Genomic DNA, 17,309 nt, shown 5'->3' with positions numbered 1-17,309 from the left:
GAATCCGACTACTTTTGTAACAAAATATCTAATATATATTAGTTTTGTAAGTCATATATTTACTACACTTGAAGAACCAATAATCAAAACTGTGTGATACGTAATTATTCCTTTTGTAAACTGTTGCTGTGATTGTAAAAAGCTTTTAAGGATCCGTAATTGTTAATGAAATGTAAAATCTCAGTCTTAGCTTTAATAACTATATATTCATACTTTTATTTTCTATATTATATTCTACTAAATAATATTTTATCTTACATAAAATATTTTTCCTGCAGAATCTTAACTCTTGTTCCTTACCTACTACTTGTGTGCAATATCTGCTCTCTTGCCAGTTAAAACAAGAAAGCGAATGCCAAAATTGCCCGTGACAATCAAAGTTACCATATTAAAGACTACAACATAGACTAAGCTATCATTATCTGAATATACTTTATTAAGAGTCGTAGTTACCTTTCCTGTATGGAATTGTGAAGTTCTTTTCAGACATTAAAATATATACATATACATATAGCATAAAACCGAGTTTTATTTTCCTTCGTGCAGAACTGTACTTTAGAATGTTGCAGAGCTATTTGGTAGTAAGAAACTGCTGAAAACCATTTAGAAAAGTACCTCTATTTTTATTATCACATAAAAACGTTTAATACTAGAACAAACCGCATATTCAGTGTGCTACTATCCCATTTGATAGTAAAAATGTGTATTTTTAGTATTCTGTAGTAGTAAGTTGTAATTTTAGCCTGCTGTAGTGGAATTGTGTCCTATGATTCACACAACCTCAAGCTCTTTTAAGATGCCAATATAAACTTATGTAAATAAGCCCTGACACCGAAATACTTTGTTTGCGTTATATGTTACACACACAACACGGAAAAAATAGTTTTTCTAGATTTTAACAATTGCGTTTCCAAGAAACAGATTTTATTCAAATAAACTGTGGCTTGCAAAACTATGAATACCAATAATGCTCAAACTAAACATTTTTTATAACAAGTTATATGCACAGTCAGAAAAAGTTTTCGTGTCATTCAGATGTTGAAATGTTAAACTGTGGAAATGTTCATAATTATATATAATTTACATAGGCTACCAACAGATAAGCTACTATTCTCGCCTTTCTTTCCATGTACCAGAACACGTTTATGTTGTCTTAATATTTTGTGTAAAATCTTCAAAGAACAAAACCGATAGAAATTTACTCAGATATTAAGAAATATTCTTCGTTATTTAAAATGTACAAAGATACTGTCCCAAAGTCGTTTAGCGGAATTCAGTCACGTGTCATTGAATCGAACCCCCGAAACGTGCTGCTCAGATTTATTGTTTGAGCACTTTATTGTAAGAAATATATTCCAGTAATCTTGTACACTTATAATAAATATTTACGCTAAGTGAGCCAAAAATAATAATCATGACAGTGAATTATTGTGTTGAATTTGATTCAGAAGACATTGTATGATCGTTAATTTAACAGATTATAATAATTAATAAAAAGGTTTAGACAAATAATTTAATGTAAGAGTGAAACGATTGAAGTCATTTAATCTATGAAGCCTTTTAATCGATTAATTAAATTAATAATGTCCACCTGGAGTCTCTCAGTGAATGTACGTTTCGGCTAGCACGTTTCGTATATACGTTTCGGCTCACAGTGTAGCACGTGACTTCTGTCTCATGCCACAGATATCTAGAGAAACTGTCCTGGGTAGTAACTAAGTGCCTTCAATACAGTAGTGATGTCTGCCTGAAGTCTCTTAGTGAATGTACGTTTCGGCTTTACCTAGCACCGTGACTTCTGTCTAATGCCACAGATATCTAGAGAAACTGTCCTGGGTAGTAACTAAGTGCCTTCAATACAGTAGTGATGTCTGCCTGAAGTCTCTTAGTGAATGTACGTTTCGGCTTTACCTAGCACCGTGACTTCTGTCTCATGCCACAGATATCTAGAGAAACTGTCCTGGGTAGTAACTAAGTGCCTTCAATACAGTAGTGATGTCTGCCTGAAGTCTCTTAGTGAATGTACGTTTCGGCTTTACCTAGCACCGTGACTTCTGTCTAATGCCACAGATATCTAGAGAAACTGTCCTGGGTAGTAACTAAGTGCCTTCAATACAGTAGTGATGTCTGCCTGAAGTCTCTTAGTGAATGTACGTTTCGGCTTTACCTAGCACCGTGACTTCTGTCTAATGCCACAGATATCTAGAGAAACTGTCCTGGGTAGTAACTAAGTGCCTTCAATACAGTAGTGACGTCTGCCTGTAAGTCTCTTAGTGAATTTTACGTTTCGGCTTTACCTAGCACCGTGACTTCTGTCTAATGCCACAGATATCTAGAGAAACTGTCCTGGACAGTAACTAAGTGCCTTCGATACAGTAGTGACGTCTGCCTGTAGTCTCTTAGTGATTTTACGTTTCGGCTTTACCTAGCACGTGACTTCTGTCTAATGCCACAGATATCTAGAGAAACTGTCCTGGACAGTAACTAAGTGTCTTCGATACAGTAGTGACGTCTGCCTGTAGTCTCTTAGTGAATGTACGTTTCGGCTTTACCTAGCACGTGACTTCTGTCTAATGCCACAGATATCTAGAGAAACTGTCCTGGACAGTAACTAAGTGTCTTCGATACAGTAGTGATGTCTGCCTGTAGTCTCTTAGTGATTTTACGTTTCGGCTTTACCTAGCACCGTGACTTCTGTCTAATGCCACAGATATCTAGAGAAACTGTCCTGGACAGTAACTAAGTGCCTTCGATACAGTAGTGACGTCTGCCTTGAGTCTCTTAGAGAATGTACGTTTCGGCTTTATCCAGCACGTGACTTCTGTCTAATGCCACAGATATCTAGATAAACTGTCCTGGACAGTGACTGTCTTCGATACAGTAGTGGCGTCTGCCTTGAGTCTCTTAGGGATTGTACGTTTCGGCTTTACCTAGCACGTGACATCTGTCTAATGCCACAGATATCAGGAGAAATTTTCCCGGACAATAATTTGGTGGCTTCGATACAGTTGTAATGTCTGCTTGAAGTCTCTTATCGAATATACGTTTCGGCTTTACCTAGTACGTGACTGTTATCTAAAGGTATAGATATCTGGAGAAATTTTCCCAGACAATAATTTAGTGGCTTCGATACAGTAGTGACGCCTGCCTGAAGTCTCTTAGTGAATGTACTTTTCAGCTTTACCTAGCACGTGACTTCTGTCTAATGCCAAAAACATTTAGTAAAACTATCCCAGACAATATTTTATTGCCTTCGCTATACCAGTGATGTCTGCCACAGTCCATTACGATATATCTAACTGCATTTTTGTATATTACTAAAGCACACAACTATGTTTAGTTTTACCATACAGCGTTTAATGTTTGAGATTTTGACATTTTCTATTTAAACACAATAATTATAACTGAGTAAAATGAAAGCTGTAATGTTGCTGTAATGATGTAGTGTTTTATACATTTATATAGGACACGTTTCGCCTACTTGTAGGGCCTCAGTTCTTCGTTGGCTTTTACATTTCATTCTGATTATGTTTTAGATACATGGAAGTTGATGTTAACTAGTAAATTACCGTTTTTTCAACTCATCACTGTAGTAATGAATCTACCGTTGTTCGTTCATGGCTGATGCTGCCCGAGCCTTTTAGAGAAACCACTCCGAACGGTTACGCGAATTCCATTTGAAGTTATTAAAATTTGTAAAAAGAGTCCTCAACGGTCATCTATTAACATATTTCTGTCACATCAATATTGAGGTGGCGTTAATATAAGATTATAATTAGATACGTTATTTATTTATCTACCATACCTGTTTTTGTTATCATTGGATGTATGTTACGCAAAATATTCGTAAAGCTTTTTTTATTACAAATGCTTTAGTTTCTTAATAAATAACGCAATCAGCTCTCAAACGAACAATTTGGATTCAGAAAGGGCAAATCAACGATAGACGCAGTTATGAGTTTTTTTGAGATGACTGTAGAGGGGCTAGAAAGTATAACACACATTAAATGTGTTTCTCAATTTATCTAAAACATTCGATTATGTTGACCATCTTACGCTGTTTGACAAATTGGGGTTTCATGGCATCCGAGGCATGCCTCTCTTGTGGCTTAGTTCATTTTCAAGTCACAGATCTCCAGTAGTCCAAATTTAAAATTATGTTTCTAATTAAATGAAAATTATTTATGGAGTCCCTCAAGGATCAATTCTCAGCCCTATTCTCTTCCTGCTCTATGTCAATGGCCATCATCACTACTATACGGAATAATCGTGCAGAATGCGGATGATAAGACTCTTTGTTTTAATGAAACAAGAAAATAAGTTTAAAAAAAACCTTTGTTGCAGTAAACGCAACATTCCCACAGCCTCAATCTAAAAACAAATTCTGCAAAATCCAATTTTCTAAATCTTTCTTTGCGCTCGACAGACTGCGAATATGGCCCGGCCAACGATGGGTGAAACCATATTAGAAGAGGGCTGTTCCTCGAAATTCTTTAGAATTTACCTTGATCAAGGTTTGACATGGAGTGTTCATACCGATTACGTTTGCTCCCAATTAGCCTCAGGCATTTATGTGTTGAGATCCCTAGATAAATACCGACTTATTCAGGTTATGATGACGGCTTATGATGGCTTGAACTATTCACATCTCCCCTATGGATTAGTGCTGTGGGGTGCATGTGCAAGTAACTAATTTTCGAGAGCGATACGCATCATTGCAAAATTAAAATTAAGAGAGTCGTGCAGGCCAGTTTACAAAAAATTGCAACTGTGTACTTTTTCAAATCTATACATTTTATAAAAGACACCATATTGTATTCTTAAATGCACCTTGACCAACGGACGAGATGTTCACTCGTACGAGACAAGAGGTAGAGTAAATACCCAACCAGGAGACACAGGACGGTAGTTCATGAACGTTTGCCCTCACAGGCAGGAGTTCCTTTCATCAACAGCTTACCAAATTAAATTAAAAATTCCCTACGCTAAAAGCATTTAAACTAGTTTGAAACGCTGTTCATTGTCCAATGCGTTTTAAAGCGTGAACGTCTAATAACTGAACTAGAACTATCTAATAACTGGGAGACCGCACAATCAGAAAACTTACTCTAGAATTGAGGTGGGAAAAAATTGGCGATGAATGGAGTGTCAAAATGGAGTGTCAAAATGTATGTATAAATGAGAGTTCGATGTAGAATGTGTGTCAAAATTATCAGATACTAGACGTTTGCTGTACAAATGTACTTTTTGTCTCAGCAATAAATACTTGACTAAGGACATTATGTGCTCAAATGATATCAACTTATTCATTACGGACTTACAATTAACATTACCTAAATATTAAATTCTTTGGCGTTAAAAAGTTTTCAATAAACACGCTCATAACCATAGTAAATTATATAACATCAGTCGTTACATTACAATTGTATTAGTTGCGGAAGATATAAAAATGACCTTGACCTTAATTAAAACAACTTATTACCAAGTATGTAGCAACTGCTTTATCTTAGGAAATGACTTTATCCATATTAAATCTTAGTTATCCTCCTAGGAAAAATCAACAATAGCCATAAATTAATGTTCAGTAAATCTGTGTCTTTACATAAACCTCGTACTTTTTTAAGCTACATAAAGATACCTTAGGCTATGATATTTTGTGCAAAAAAAAATTAATAAATAACGGCCACTTATCTGCCTTAACTATATAAGTCACTGGCATGATTACTAGCTGTCCTAGTGTACATGTAATCCATTCAGTTATGTTACCATTACGTAGTTTTACTCTATTTGTTTTATTATTGAGTTTCGTGAGACAGATAATTGTAAAAAAATTAATAAATAACGGCCACTTATCTGCCTTAACTATATAAGTCACTGGCATGATTACTAGCTGTCTTAGTGTTCATGTAATCCATTCAGTTATGTTATCATTACGTAGTTTTACTCTATTTGTTTTATTATTGAGTTTCGTGAGACCGATAATTGTAAAAAATTAATAAATAACGGCCACTTATCTGCCTTAACTATATAAGTCACTGGCATGATTACTAGCTGTCCTAGTGTTCATGTAATCCATTCAGTTATGTTACCATTACGTAGTTTTTACTCTATTTGTTTTATTATTGAGTTTCGTGAGACCGATAATTGTAAAAAATTAATAAATAACGGCCACTTATCTGCCTTAACTATATAAGTCACTGGCATGATTACTAGCTGTCCTAGTGTTCATGTAATCCATTCAGTTATGTTACCATTACGTAGTTTTACTCTATTTGTTTTATTATTGAGTTTCGTGAGACAGATAATTGTAAAAAATTAATAAATAACGGCCACTTATCTGCCTTAACTATATAAGTCACTGGCATGATTACTAGCTGTCCTAGTGTTCATGTAATCCATTCAGTTATGTTACCATTATGTAGTTTTACTCTATTTGTTTTATTATCGAGTTTCGTGAGACCGATAATTGTAAAAAAATAATAAATAACGGCCACTTATCTGCCTTAACTATATAAGTCACTGGCATGATTACTAGCTGTCCTAGTGTTCATGTAATCCATTCAGTTATGTTACCATTATGCAGTTTTACTCTATTTGTTTTATTATTGAGTTTCGTGAGACAGATAATTGTAAAAAAATTAATAAATAACGGCCACTTATCTGCCTTAACTATATAAGTCACTGGCATGATTACTAGCTGTCTTAGTGTTCATGTAATCCATTCAGTTATGTTACCATTACGTAGTTTTACTCTATTTGTTTTATTATTGAGTTTCGTGAGACCGATAATTGTAAAAAATTAATAAATAACGGCCACTTATCTGCCTTAACTATATAAGTCACTGGCATGATTACTAGCTGTCCTAGTGTTCATGTAATCCATTCAGTTATGATACCATTATGTAGTTTTACTCTATTTGTTTTATTATTGAGTTTCGTGAGACCGATAATTGTAAAAAAATTCTAGTAATGTTATAGGGTTATACTAAATGTCACAAAAGTCCCACCTCTTATTATCTTTAAAACAGTGTCATGCGACTGAAAAATCATGATTTTTAGGATGTATGGGAACTTTAAGATTTCGAGGTTTAAGTAAACGTAATAGTTAGTAAATTCCTGCCCAATTCTTCGTTTTTGAGTTGACAAAAAGGTTTAGGTAAAATGAAAAAATAAACGGTATAATTTAATGTTGAAATAAATTTATTTTCTGGCGCAATGTTATGTTTGCCTTGTATCCACGATCTAGAAAATAACTTATGTCAAAAACTAATTTATTCAGGTCTTAGAATCTTTTGTGTGCCATAGTAGATTTTGTCTTTTTTCGTCAATAAAAGAGAATTATGCTAAGATGGGTGTCATAACAGCCCCTACGTGTATAGTTCATGTTAGATAATAACTTTATCTTTGATGTGTGCATTACAGTACAAAGCATACTTAATATTTTCTCAAATATACAGTGAACAAGAATATTATTATTGAAACTTATATTCATATTCTCTGAATATTCTTTTACTCTGTGCTCAAAGAGGTTGAAGAAAAGGCTGAAGTAAGAGGTGTTGTCTTTATTAAGCTAACTCTATACTTTCACACTATAGATGAAAGCATAATATATATCTATATATATATATATTTATGAAAGCATATTGGGGGAGGGCGTTAAATTGATCAAACATGGTTGTGCTTTTATAAAAAATGTTAACAAATAACAATTGTTTACTTTAAAAAATCTCTTTTAATCTTTGGAGACCAAGGTGAAATTTCTTCCCAACTTTAGAGACTGATCGGCGGGGGGGGGGGGCATTCCGGAGGGTTTTCTACACAATAATAAGCCTATATTTATATCACGGACTCTAATAGTGCCCATGTACGATGTGGTTACAATTGGATGAATAGTTTACTTGAAAGAAAACAAACAAACACAGTCACTTTCTCATTTATAATATTATCAAATTATGTCATCTCATTTAACTCAATAATTCAAATAGGGTAAACTACTTAATAGTTGTGGAAGTTTTGGAACACTGATATACATAATATAATTATATCTTGTAGTATTAATATAATTATATGAGCGTTACCTGAGGGCCTGTAAAAAGGTATTTGTGTTTGCCTTTCTATCCCCATTGTATCTTGAAAACTAAATCGTTTACAGACATGATTTCTGTACAGAGAACATCTAGCTCTAGGGTGTATGTTCGTCTGTGATATTAAATAGAGCGTAATTGAAGCCTATCACGCAGCAGGCTTACACAATTTAGACTCTTTTGTCTGTCTGTTTAGAGAATGAAATGGGCTTTTAGACTTAAATTTGCATGCCACTTCAGAGAGGCTTCTTAAGCCACAATTGGTGTGCCTTACTACTATCTTAGATAATACGAGTTGTAACCTATGTCATATTCTATATAATTATTGAATAATAATATTTATTAAAAATCGCTTTTGATTTTTGCAGATTGGCTATTCATAACAAAAATGTTATTTGTATTATTTCAAATACATTTTAAATTTTTGAAGAATATGTTTTCTTTGCCTTACGTGGGCAAAGTACTTAGTGACATGGTCATCAAAGCCTACGCGTCATTTCCCTTACACAGTATACTTTACACAGTGCGTTTAAGTTTCTAAACGTTTTACAATACTGTATTTTATGGGTCTTGTATTTCAATAAACTATAATGTTCTGAAACTTTATATTCTAAGAGAGGTAGCGGGAGATCGAATGGGAGGTAGGCTTATAAGAAAATACCACTAATAAGATCCTAAAAACTGGTAAAAGTTGAACCGGTTTTAAATTTTACTTACACAAATGCATTGAAACGTGTCGCCAGGATGTCTAGTCTTCTAGACTTGACTAGTTCTGTTGTCAAAATATACCATGTTATTGGCTGTACGTTAGCAAAGCTTATCTTGAGGGGTGGGAAGAATTTCATTTCTTTCGGTCTGCTGTCAAAACTTAATAATATCTTTAATTAATACTCTTCACAATTTGCGTGTTGTATCGCAGAGATCACCACTTTATTGAGTGGAGACGGTTCTTCCTCATAGTATCCACTCACATTACAAAATGCATTTCACTAATTCTTTCAGATACAATTGCATAGACTTCAGATCTAGCACTCTCAGATATGTCCCAGCGGACTTCTGTAGAACTCATTAGACCCCAACAAGCGTTTGAGTCTAAAATGAATTGTCGACAAAGGGAGCGTATTGTGTAGACTGACACTAACTTGTCGAGACAAGTGGTAAGATAGTGGCAGTCTATGGTGCCGTTCCTACCTCTGAAGTGATAGTCACATCCATATCTGCAGTACACAGTAACGTGAAGAATATAGAGACAGTAATCCCAACTTCCTGGTACATTATGCAATGACTCCATAATTCTTCTCACCGATGATTCTGTCAGCCCACGAAAAAGTTAGGATGTAATGTCAGTACCGATAGTTATACAAAGCATTGGAGTTGTGATTGATGGCCTTATTTAATATTACCAAATAATATAATTGAATACATTGTTGTAAAAAATGTACTTATTTACCCTTTTTTAACGCTGATAAAGCTCTCTCTCTCTCTCTCTCTCTCTCTCTCTCTCTCTCTCTCTCTCTCTCTCTCTCTCTCTCTCTCTCTCTCGCTCTCTCTCACCCTCTCTCTCTCTCACTCTCTCTTTATATATGTATACATATCAAATGTGTAATGTATAATATATTTGTATATATTTCATATTATTATATTATATTATTTCAACAATATTAGTTCGTGTTTATTTTTTTCGTTTAGATTTAACATGTCATATGATTGAATGATACCATTTTTAGATAGTTTTAGATAATGTGTAACATATATCACAGCGTCTATGTTCTCTCTACGAGTGTTAATATGTTGTGCAGACTGCTGTCAACTTTTGGAGCGGAAACTTTTCAAACTCTAATCTTTAGGGAACACGTGCTCTGGTAATATAACTTTATTATCTCTTCCATCCCTTTGCGTAAGAATATTTAAATAACTCAAAATATTCAGGCTTTCACTTAAAATATTAATTATTACGTGCAAGCTTATAAAATCTGAATATGACATAATGTTTCATAGTTTTTGAGATGCATTAGAAATTTTACATTTACTAATAAGAGTTAAGCGATTAAAATTTAAATTCTCGCAATATTACGTTTAAAAATATTGTATATATCTAGGAAGCTATAAATTAATCTCGCAGTTAAAGGTAGTATAAGTTGAATAGGAGTTTGAAAGAGTATACTAAATTAAAGATATAAGAATAGCAAATGGTTTAAGAGGAATAACTCGCAACCAATAAAACGTTTTCATGGAAAACGAATTGACAAGTCATGATACACGTGGGTGGGCCCATTCAATCAATCACTTAAATATAATGGATTCACCGTGATTTAAATGATTTCGGTAATAGTCTCAGGAAAGTTTGAGGGTTAATACTAAGAAAGATGTAATCCAAAGATATAACAAAAGATATTTCCCTCTACTTGGTAAGATTAACCAGCAACCGAAACTCACCATAATCATTATATTATTCTGATAATTTAACACTCCATTTTATGTATTAGATCATATTATTTAGAAATATATTGTTAAACGAAGCAACTAGCTTGACGGAATTATAATATAATATTCGGTAATCCAATTAGTTTAATAAATGCTTGATTATTTAAAATTACTGGAAAAGCTCTCAGAAAGAAAACGATTTTATTCGAATAAAAACGTAGGACAGTCGCAGGTAAACTTTAAATCTTATTTTATCATTGAAACGATTCTGAACAATAACCTTTCATCTCAGTGAGTACTAACCTGACAAGTACGGTGACGAAGTGCTAATAGCTCATGTGGAAAATGTGAAGAACTGCGAGAGTAGTAATGGATGTGTGACCATTCAGAGGTTTTACTGCAATGGTGTCGAACAACCATTGAACACCGCCCCAGCAGTGTTATACTAATTTGTCCCTCCTCTGATATTGTGCGATCATACACAGGTTTTACTGCAATGGTGTCGAACAACCATTGACCACAGACCCAGCAGTGTTATACTAATATGCCCTTCCTCTGATATTGTGTGATCATACACAGGTTTTACTGCAATGGTGTCGAACAACCATTGACCACAGCCCCAGCAGTGTTATACTAATTTGTCCCACCTCTGATATTATGTGATCATACACAGGTTTTACTGCAATGGTGTCGAACAACCATTGACCACAGCCCCAGCAGTGTTATACTAATTTGTCCCACCTCTGATATTATGTGATCATACACAGGTTTTACTGCAATGGTGTCGAACAACCAATTGACCACAGCCCCAGCAGTGTTATACTAATTTGTCCCGCCTCTGATATTGTGTGATCATACACAGGTTTTACTGCAATGGTGTCGAACAACCATTGACCACAGACCCAGCGGTTGTTATTCTAATTTGTCCCTCCTCTGATATTGTGTGATCATACACAGGTTTTACTGCAATGGTGTCGAACAACCATTGGCCACAGACCCCAGCAGTGTTATACTAATTTGTCCCTCTTATGATATTATGTGATCATACACAGGTTTTAACTGCAATGGTGTCGAACAACCATTGACCACATACCCAGCAGTGTTATACAAATTTGTCCCTAATCTGATATTGTGTGATTATACAGAGGTTTAACTGCAATGGTGTTGAACAACCATTGACCACAGCCCCAGCAATGTTATACTAATTTGTCCCTCCTCTGATATTGTGTGATCATACACAGGTTTTATTGCAATGGTATCGAACAGCACTTGACCACAGCCCCAGCAGTGTTATACTAATATGTCCCTCCTCTGATATTGTGTGATCATACATAGGTTTTACTGCTATGGTGTCGAATCATTTGAAGTGGTTTACCCTTACAATGTAACAAATCACGTTAGGTTCCGTGTTGCTTAATCCTAGATGTCATTTGAATTCCATTTTTGAATTGCTGAATTTGGTAGGAGAGCTAAAATTTTTTATTTTTGCTGGCGTTATTTTTATGTTTGCTAAAACAAAGTGGGTGTAGAGAGAGTGTGGAAGGAAGTTTTAGGTCAATGGCTTACTCTCAACTCGGCCTAGTACAATTTAATGTATCTTGTCTCCACCGGACAAGTTAGAAAATCCGATTTAGTTACAGGTTTCTAATTCGCCTTGGGAGATAAGACAGCTTCTGCAGAGGGGGCTTTACATAGGACTTCAAGGTCGTATCGCAAAAAACTACTGGAAACCGGTTACATTAAAAACCCTAAAATCATCTAAAGTCTCAATCATTTCTCAATTCCCAACCTCATTACAGATTTCTATTCGGTTACAAAATACTAGAATAGATGATTAGCTCGATTGCTCCGTTACTGCAGTGATCGCGGGGGTTTTTCAGTTATATCTTAGAGATAATAGTCCATCCCTGTAATGTTTGGAGTGCATAGAAATCATCAGTTTTGGCTATTACAAGTGTTCTCTTACAAAAGGGTTTATTAGCGACTGATTTTAGCCTTTTATCCTTATTCGTTAGGGTATAGTGCAACTACATCCAATTACCTACGGGAGATAAGGTTGGATAGAGCACTTTACAACCAAACAGAGATTTTTGAGTTTGTCACTTATAGAACACAACCCCAGAGTACGGTTAGACTCCACTATATTTATAAGTCGAAGTTGAAATAGTTCTTTGCTTGTTTGCAGTCTATATAAAAGAATAAATTAAAATTAAAATTCAAACCTTTTATTACCGTAAACAATATACATTTAATGGTAAAATTCTGCTATTTAGTATAACATTTTGCAACCATACCACAGTATCATATTTATCATACATACATATTTTGCACTCATTCACTCCAGTCACTCGCCAATTTTCACCATTTTCAACGCCAGGGTCTATTTTCAAAATGGGTGGTCTCCCAGTTACATGCCAAAAACTCGCCGACATTATAAAATGCCATTGGCACTAAAAAGCGTTTAAGACGGGTTTTTAACGCCATAGGCGTTGGTGCATTTTTAATGGAAGCTGGAAATCTGTTGATAAAATGGACACTGCTTGCGAAGGCAAGTGTTCATAAACCACCGTTCTATGTTTTCTAGAATGGTAGTTGTCTCTGCCTCTTGTCTCATATCCGCGCACATCACGGCTCCTCATCAGGGTACATTTGGAAATACAGAATGAAATTGTTTCCAGGATGTATAGACAGGGCAGAGTCAATAGTTGCAAGTGTTCGAAGGCTGGTCGGCACGACTCTCCAAAACTCAATTTTGCAATAACTCGAATCGCTTTCTTTTGAAGTTTGAAGGCTCTCAAAAATTGATTGTTTGCACTAGAGCCCAACAACACCAATCCGTGGGTAAGAAGTGAGTAAATCAGACCATAATATGCCGTCATCAGTATCTGACTCAGGCAGTATTTGGCTAAAGACCTCATAACATAAATGTATGAGGCTAATTTGGTACAAACTGACTCGATGTGAGCATTCCATGTCAACCCTTGATCAAGGTGTATTCCAAGGAATTTAGTGGATTTTGTTTCTTCTAGAACGAATTCTGCCAACATTATGGCAGGCCCACACCCAGAATCTCCACTTCGCAAACAGAAGTTCAAAAATTTGGATTTTTAGCTGTTTGTTGTGACATTGAGACTTTGGAAATGTTGGACGCAATTATTCAGGTCAACAAAAGCCTGTTGTTCCAACACTTCTTTTGATTTTCCATTGAAATAGAGAGTTGTGTCATCAGCATACTGCACTAGTCTCCGTGCAGTAGTGATGACTCTATATCATTGACATAGACCAGGAAAAGAATTGGACTGAGCATGGAGCCCTGAGGAACTCCATACTTCATTTCTATTGGTGTTGAAAGTTGGTTTGATATTTGAACCACGTGGGTTCTGTGGCTTATAAATGAAATGAGCCACGAAAGAGGCACTCCTCGAATGCCATGCGATTCCAGTTTGTCAAGCAGTATATGGTCAAAATAGTCAAATACTTTGGATAAGTCAAGAAACACACTTAAGGTGGGGTTTCGACATTCTAATCCCTCTACAACCCTTTCGACTAGACTCACTACTGCGTCTACAGTCGATTGGCCCTTTCTGAAGCCCCATTGGTCATTAGTGAGGTGGTTGTCACTATTAAGAAATCCAAGCATTCTTACCAAAAAGAGTTTTTCACACATTTTGCTCAGAACTGGCAAAATAGAGACAGGCCGATAGTTATTGATGGAATATGGATATTTTTTTTAATAGGAGTTACTTTAGCCATTTTCAGGAGTGAGGGAAAATCTCCTATTTGGAAATACAAATTCACTAGTTGAGTTAGGGGACTCACAATGTGTTGGGAACACTTTTTTATGAGCCACATGGATATTAAATTAAGATCACATTAAGAGACCATTTAACATTTAAAAGTCCAATGTAGGATACTGAGAATGATATATAATACGTCTTCATGTGATACAGAACTGCCAGCAGATCTATGGTAGCCTTATCAAACGTCACTTTTACCTGTACATACCGTGATAAAGAGCTGCCAGCAAACCCGTATTGGTCTCTTCAAACGCCACTTTTATCTGTACATTACGTGATAAATACCTGCCAGCAAACCCGTGGTGGTATTTACAAATGTCACTTTTACATATACATCGCGTGATACAGAGCTGCTATCTAACTCATGGTAGCTTCATCAAGTCGCTATTGCCGGTATATCACGTGATTCAGATCTTCCACCAAACTATATTTCATACAATCTAATGGGCTAAATTGCACTTTGTTATTTGCACTGATGGTTTGTCAGTGCAAGCTAAACTGCGAATTTCTACACGAAGAACTTTTAATGTGTGTAGAAACGTTACAAGTTCATGTAATACAATGATTGAAATACAATGGAAAGAAAGAAATTGCACGTTGTTATTTGCACTGATGGTGTTTAAATCCAAACTCAACTGCGAAGTTCTACACAAAGAGTTAACTTTTGATGTGTGTAGAACCGTTACAAGTTCCTGTGATTAAAATATGACACAATGGAAAGGACGAAATTGCACGTTGTTATTTTGCAATGATGGTGTTTCAGTCCAAGCTCAACTGCGAAGTTCTACACGAAGAGTTAGCCTTTGAAGTGCGCTGGGCTGTAGCGGGGGACAGCGTAGTGGTTCAACTTGTCGCTAAACTAGGTAAGTACATTCTATACTTTTAATTTAAAATTATTGTACTCGTATTTATTTTTTGTAATTATTTTATTGTGTTTTTAATTAACACATGAATTTAAAAATACTAAAAGCTCAACATTTACTTCAAGAAATTCAAGAATCAAGAAATAGATTTGCAACAAACATTCACAATCTTGGGTCCTAACAAATTACAGATAATTTATCGTTGGGTTCCCATCTTTACTATACACAATATCCTAATAAACATGTTTTCTAATTAAAAAAAAGAAACACGTTGAACGCGCTTTTGGCGTCGGTGCTTTAGCAATTACCAATCGAATGCACAACCAGACTACAGATAAAACAATAGCCGAAAGATATTGCTTGAACTAAATCATTGTATAATATACATGATCAACATATGCTATATCCATGGCATTCTACAACTAATTTTATTGAAATGGATTACAATATGTCAACAATAGTGCAATACAATATATCAATTAATTTACCTGCAACATACGCGCGCGCGCGCGCAAACACACACACACACACTTTATTCTGTAAAAATATTAATCCAACATCAATGTATAAGACAGAATGCTATTCAAAGCTTCAATTGTATGAAAAGTTAGTTATAGAATATAATCTATTTTCCTAAACCTAAACCTTCACTAGTCTATTCATCATTTTCCATTTCAAGCAGCCAATCAAGTATGTAAGGCTTAGCAATGTAAAATGTTTTTAAATTTTAGCAGTTCTATAGGGATTTGATTAAATATTTTTGGTATAATGTAACTCAGCAAATTTTCCCCGTATATATTAAAACATCTTGGCAGTTTATATTGATATAATTTTCTAAATGTATAGATAACATGCTTTTGTGTTTTCGGTTTTAAACAAATCAGATAAGTAGTATTTTTTAATGATTTTGGAATTTAAGGTATTCTATCTGTATAGTAAAAGGCTATCAGGAATTCGGAAATTACTCTGTAATTGAGGCACTCCCACCATATTTGATATAGTGTTCTTCCTTGCAAGCTATCCACTCGGTTTATGATCGATTAGAGGCTGTATCCTTTACCGCATCAAGGATTCAAACATCGACTTATAAATTAGCTTCATTGTGAGGTATAATCAACCTGGAAGGGTATTTCTTAAGTAATAGAGTTTTCCAGATACAGATTTTAATTTTTTTTATATGTAATTCCCATTTTAATTTGTGGTCTATAGTGATGCCCAAATAATTTGTTTCCGTGGCCACTTTTATACTTTGACACAAACAACTGTTTTCATTATGGCCTTCGGCTTTTAGCTATTGGAGGTCCATTAAGAAAATTATAGAGGAATTAAAGTTTATTACGAAGGTTTTTTAGAATTTGTTATTTATTAGTTTCCTATCGTGTGCCCATCTAAGCATTACATTATAATCAGAAGAAATGAGAGGTTCTGCCAGATAGAGGCCCTTGTGAGCCACCACGAGTGCTACGTCATCCGCGTACATAAACAAATGTCCATGGAATTTTAGTCTTGAAAGACTGTTAACATATATATTAAATAGAATTGGGAACAAAACACTGCCTTGTGAGATTCCTTGGTTGGAGACTCTGCATGAACTATATTTATTGGCAATTTTAACAGAAAGTGGTCTATGTTCCAAGTAACTTGCGAACCACTTTAAAACTTTAAAACCACTTGGCTTGAATTCCAGTATTTTTTTATTCATCCAGAAGTATGGCATGGTCAAGTGTATTGAGTACTTTTGGGTAATCGACAAAAATGGACAAAACCTGCTTTCTGGAATTTAAATGATAATTCATAAAATTTGTAACAAAGTTTCTGTCTGTTCCTTTATTTTTCGGAAACCATGCTGGTGTTCAGAAATTATTTTATTTTCTTCCAAGGATTTATTTAAATAGCGTGCAAAATATTTCTCGAATATTTTATCCGTAACCGATAAAATAGCTACAGGCCGAGAATTTGAGGTTAAGATTCTGGATCCTGATTTAAGTGATTATCTTATAAGGCTGCATATTACATCACAAATCCTTTCATGCGCCATTCGAATGTCCTTTACTCTTATTCCATCAATTCCTGGGGATTTTTTATTGCTCAGTGACTGGATAATTTTATGTAAAAATAATTTACTTGGCTTAGGCACGTAA

General features: G+C 34.9%; 1 protein-coding gene across 1 annotated transcript in view; it reads left to right on the top strand.

Moving 5' to 3' along the window:
• The window catches only part of LOC124359066 (protein Skeletor, isoforms D/E-like), a 133,797-nt gene that overhangs the window by 73,135 nt on the left and 43,353 nt on the right, over positions 1–17,309 (top strand). The window contains exon 7 of the mRNA XM_046811473.1: positions 15,069–15,168. Within this exon, the coding sequence (XP_046667429.1) occupies positions 15,069–15,168 (100 nt within the window). The remainder of the gene's footprint in view (positions 1–15,068; positions 15,169–17,309) is intronic.

This window comes from Homalodisca vitripennis, chromosome 4, assembly GCF_021130785.1.
Source record: "Homalodisca vitripennis isolate AUS2020 chromosome 4, UT_GWSS_2.1, whole genome shotgun sequence".
Taxonomy (NCBI): Eukaryota; Metazoa; Arthropoda; class Insecta; order Hemiptera; family Cicadellidae; genus Homalodisca; species Homalodisca vitripennis.
This window is presented reverse-complemented; position numbering and strand designations above follow the sequence as displayed.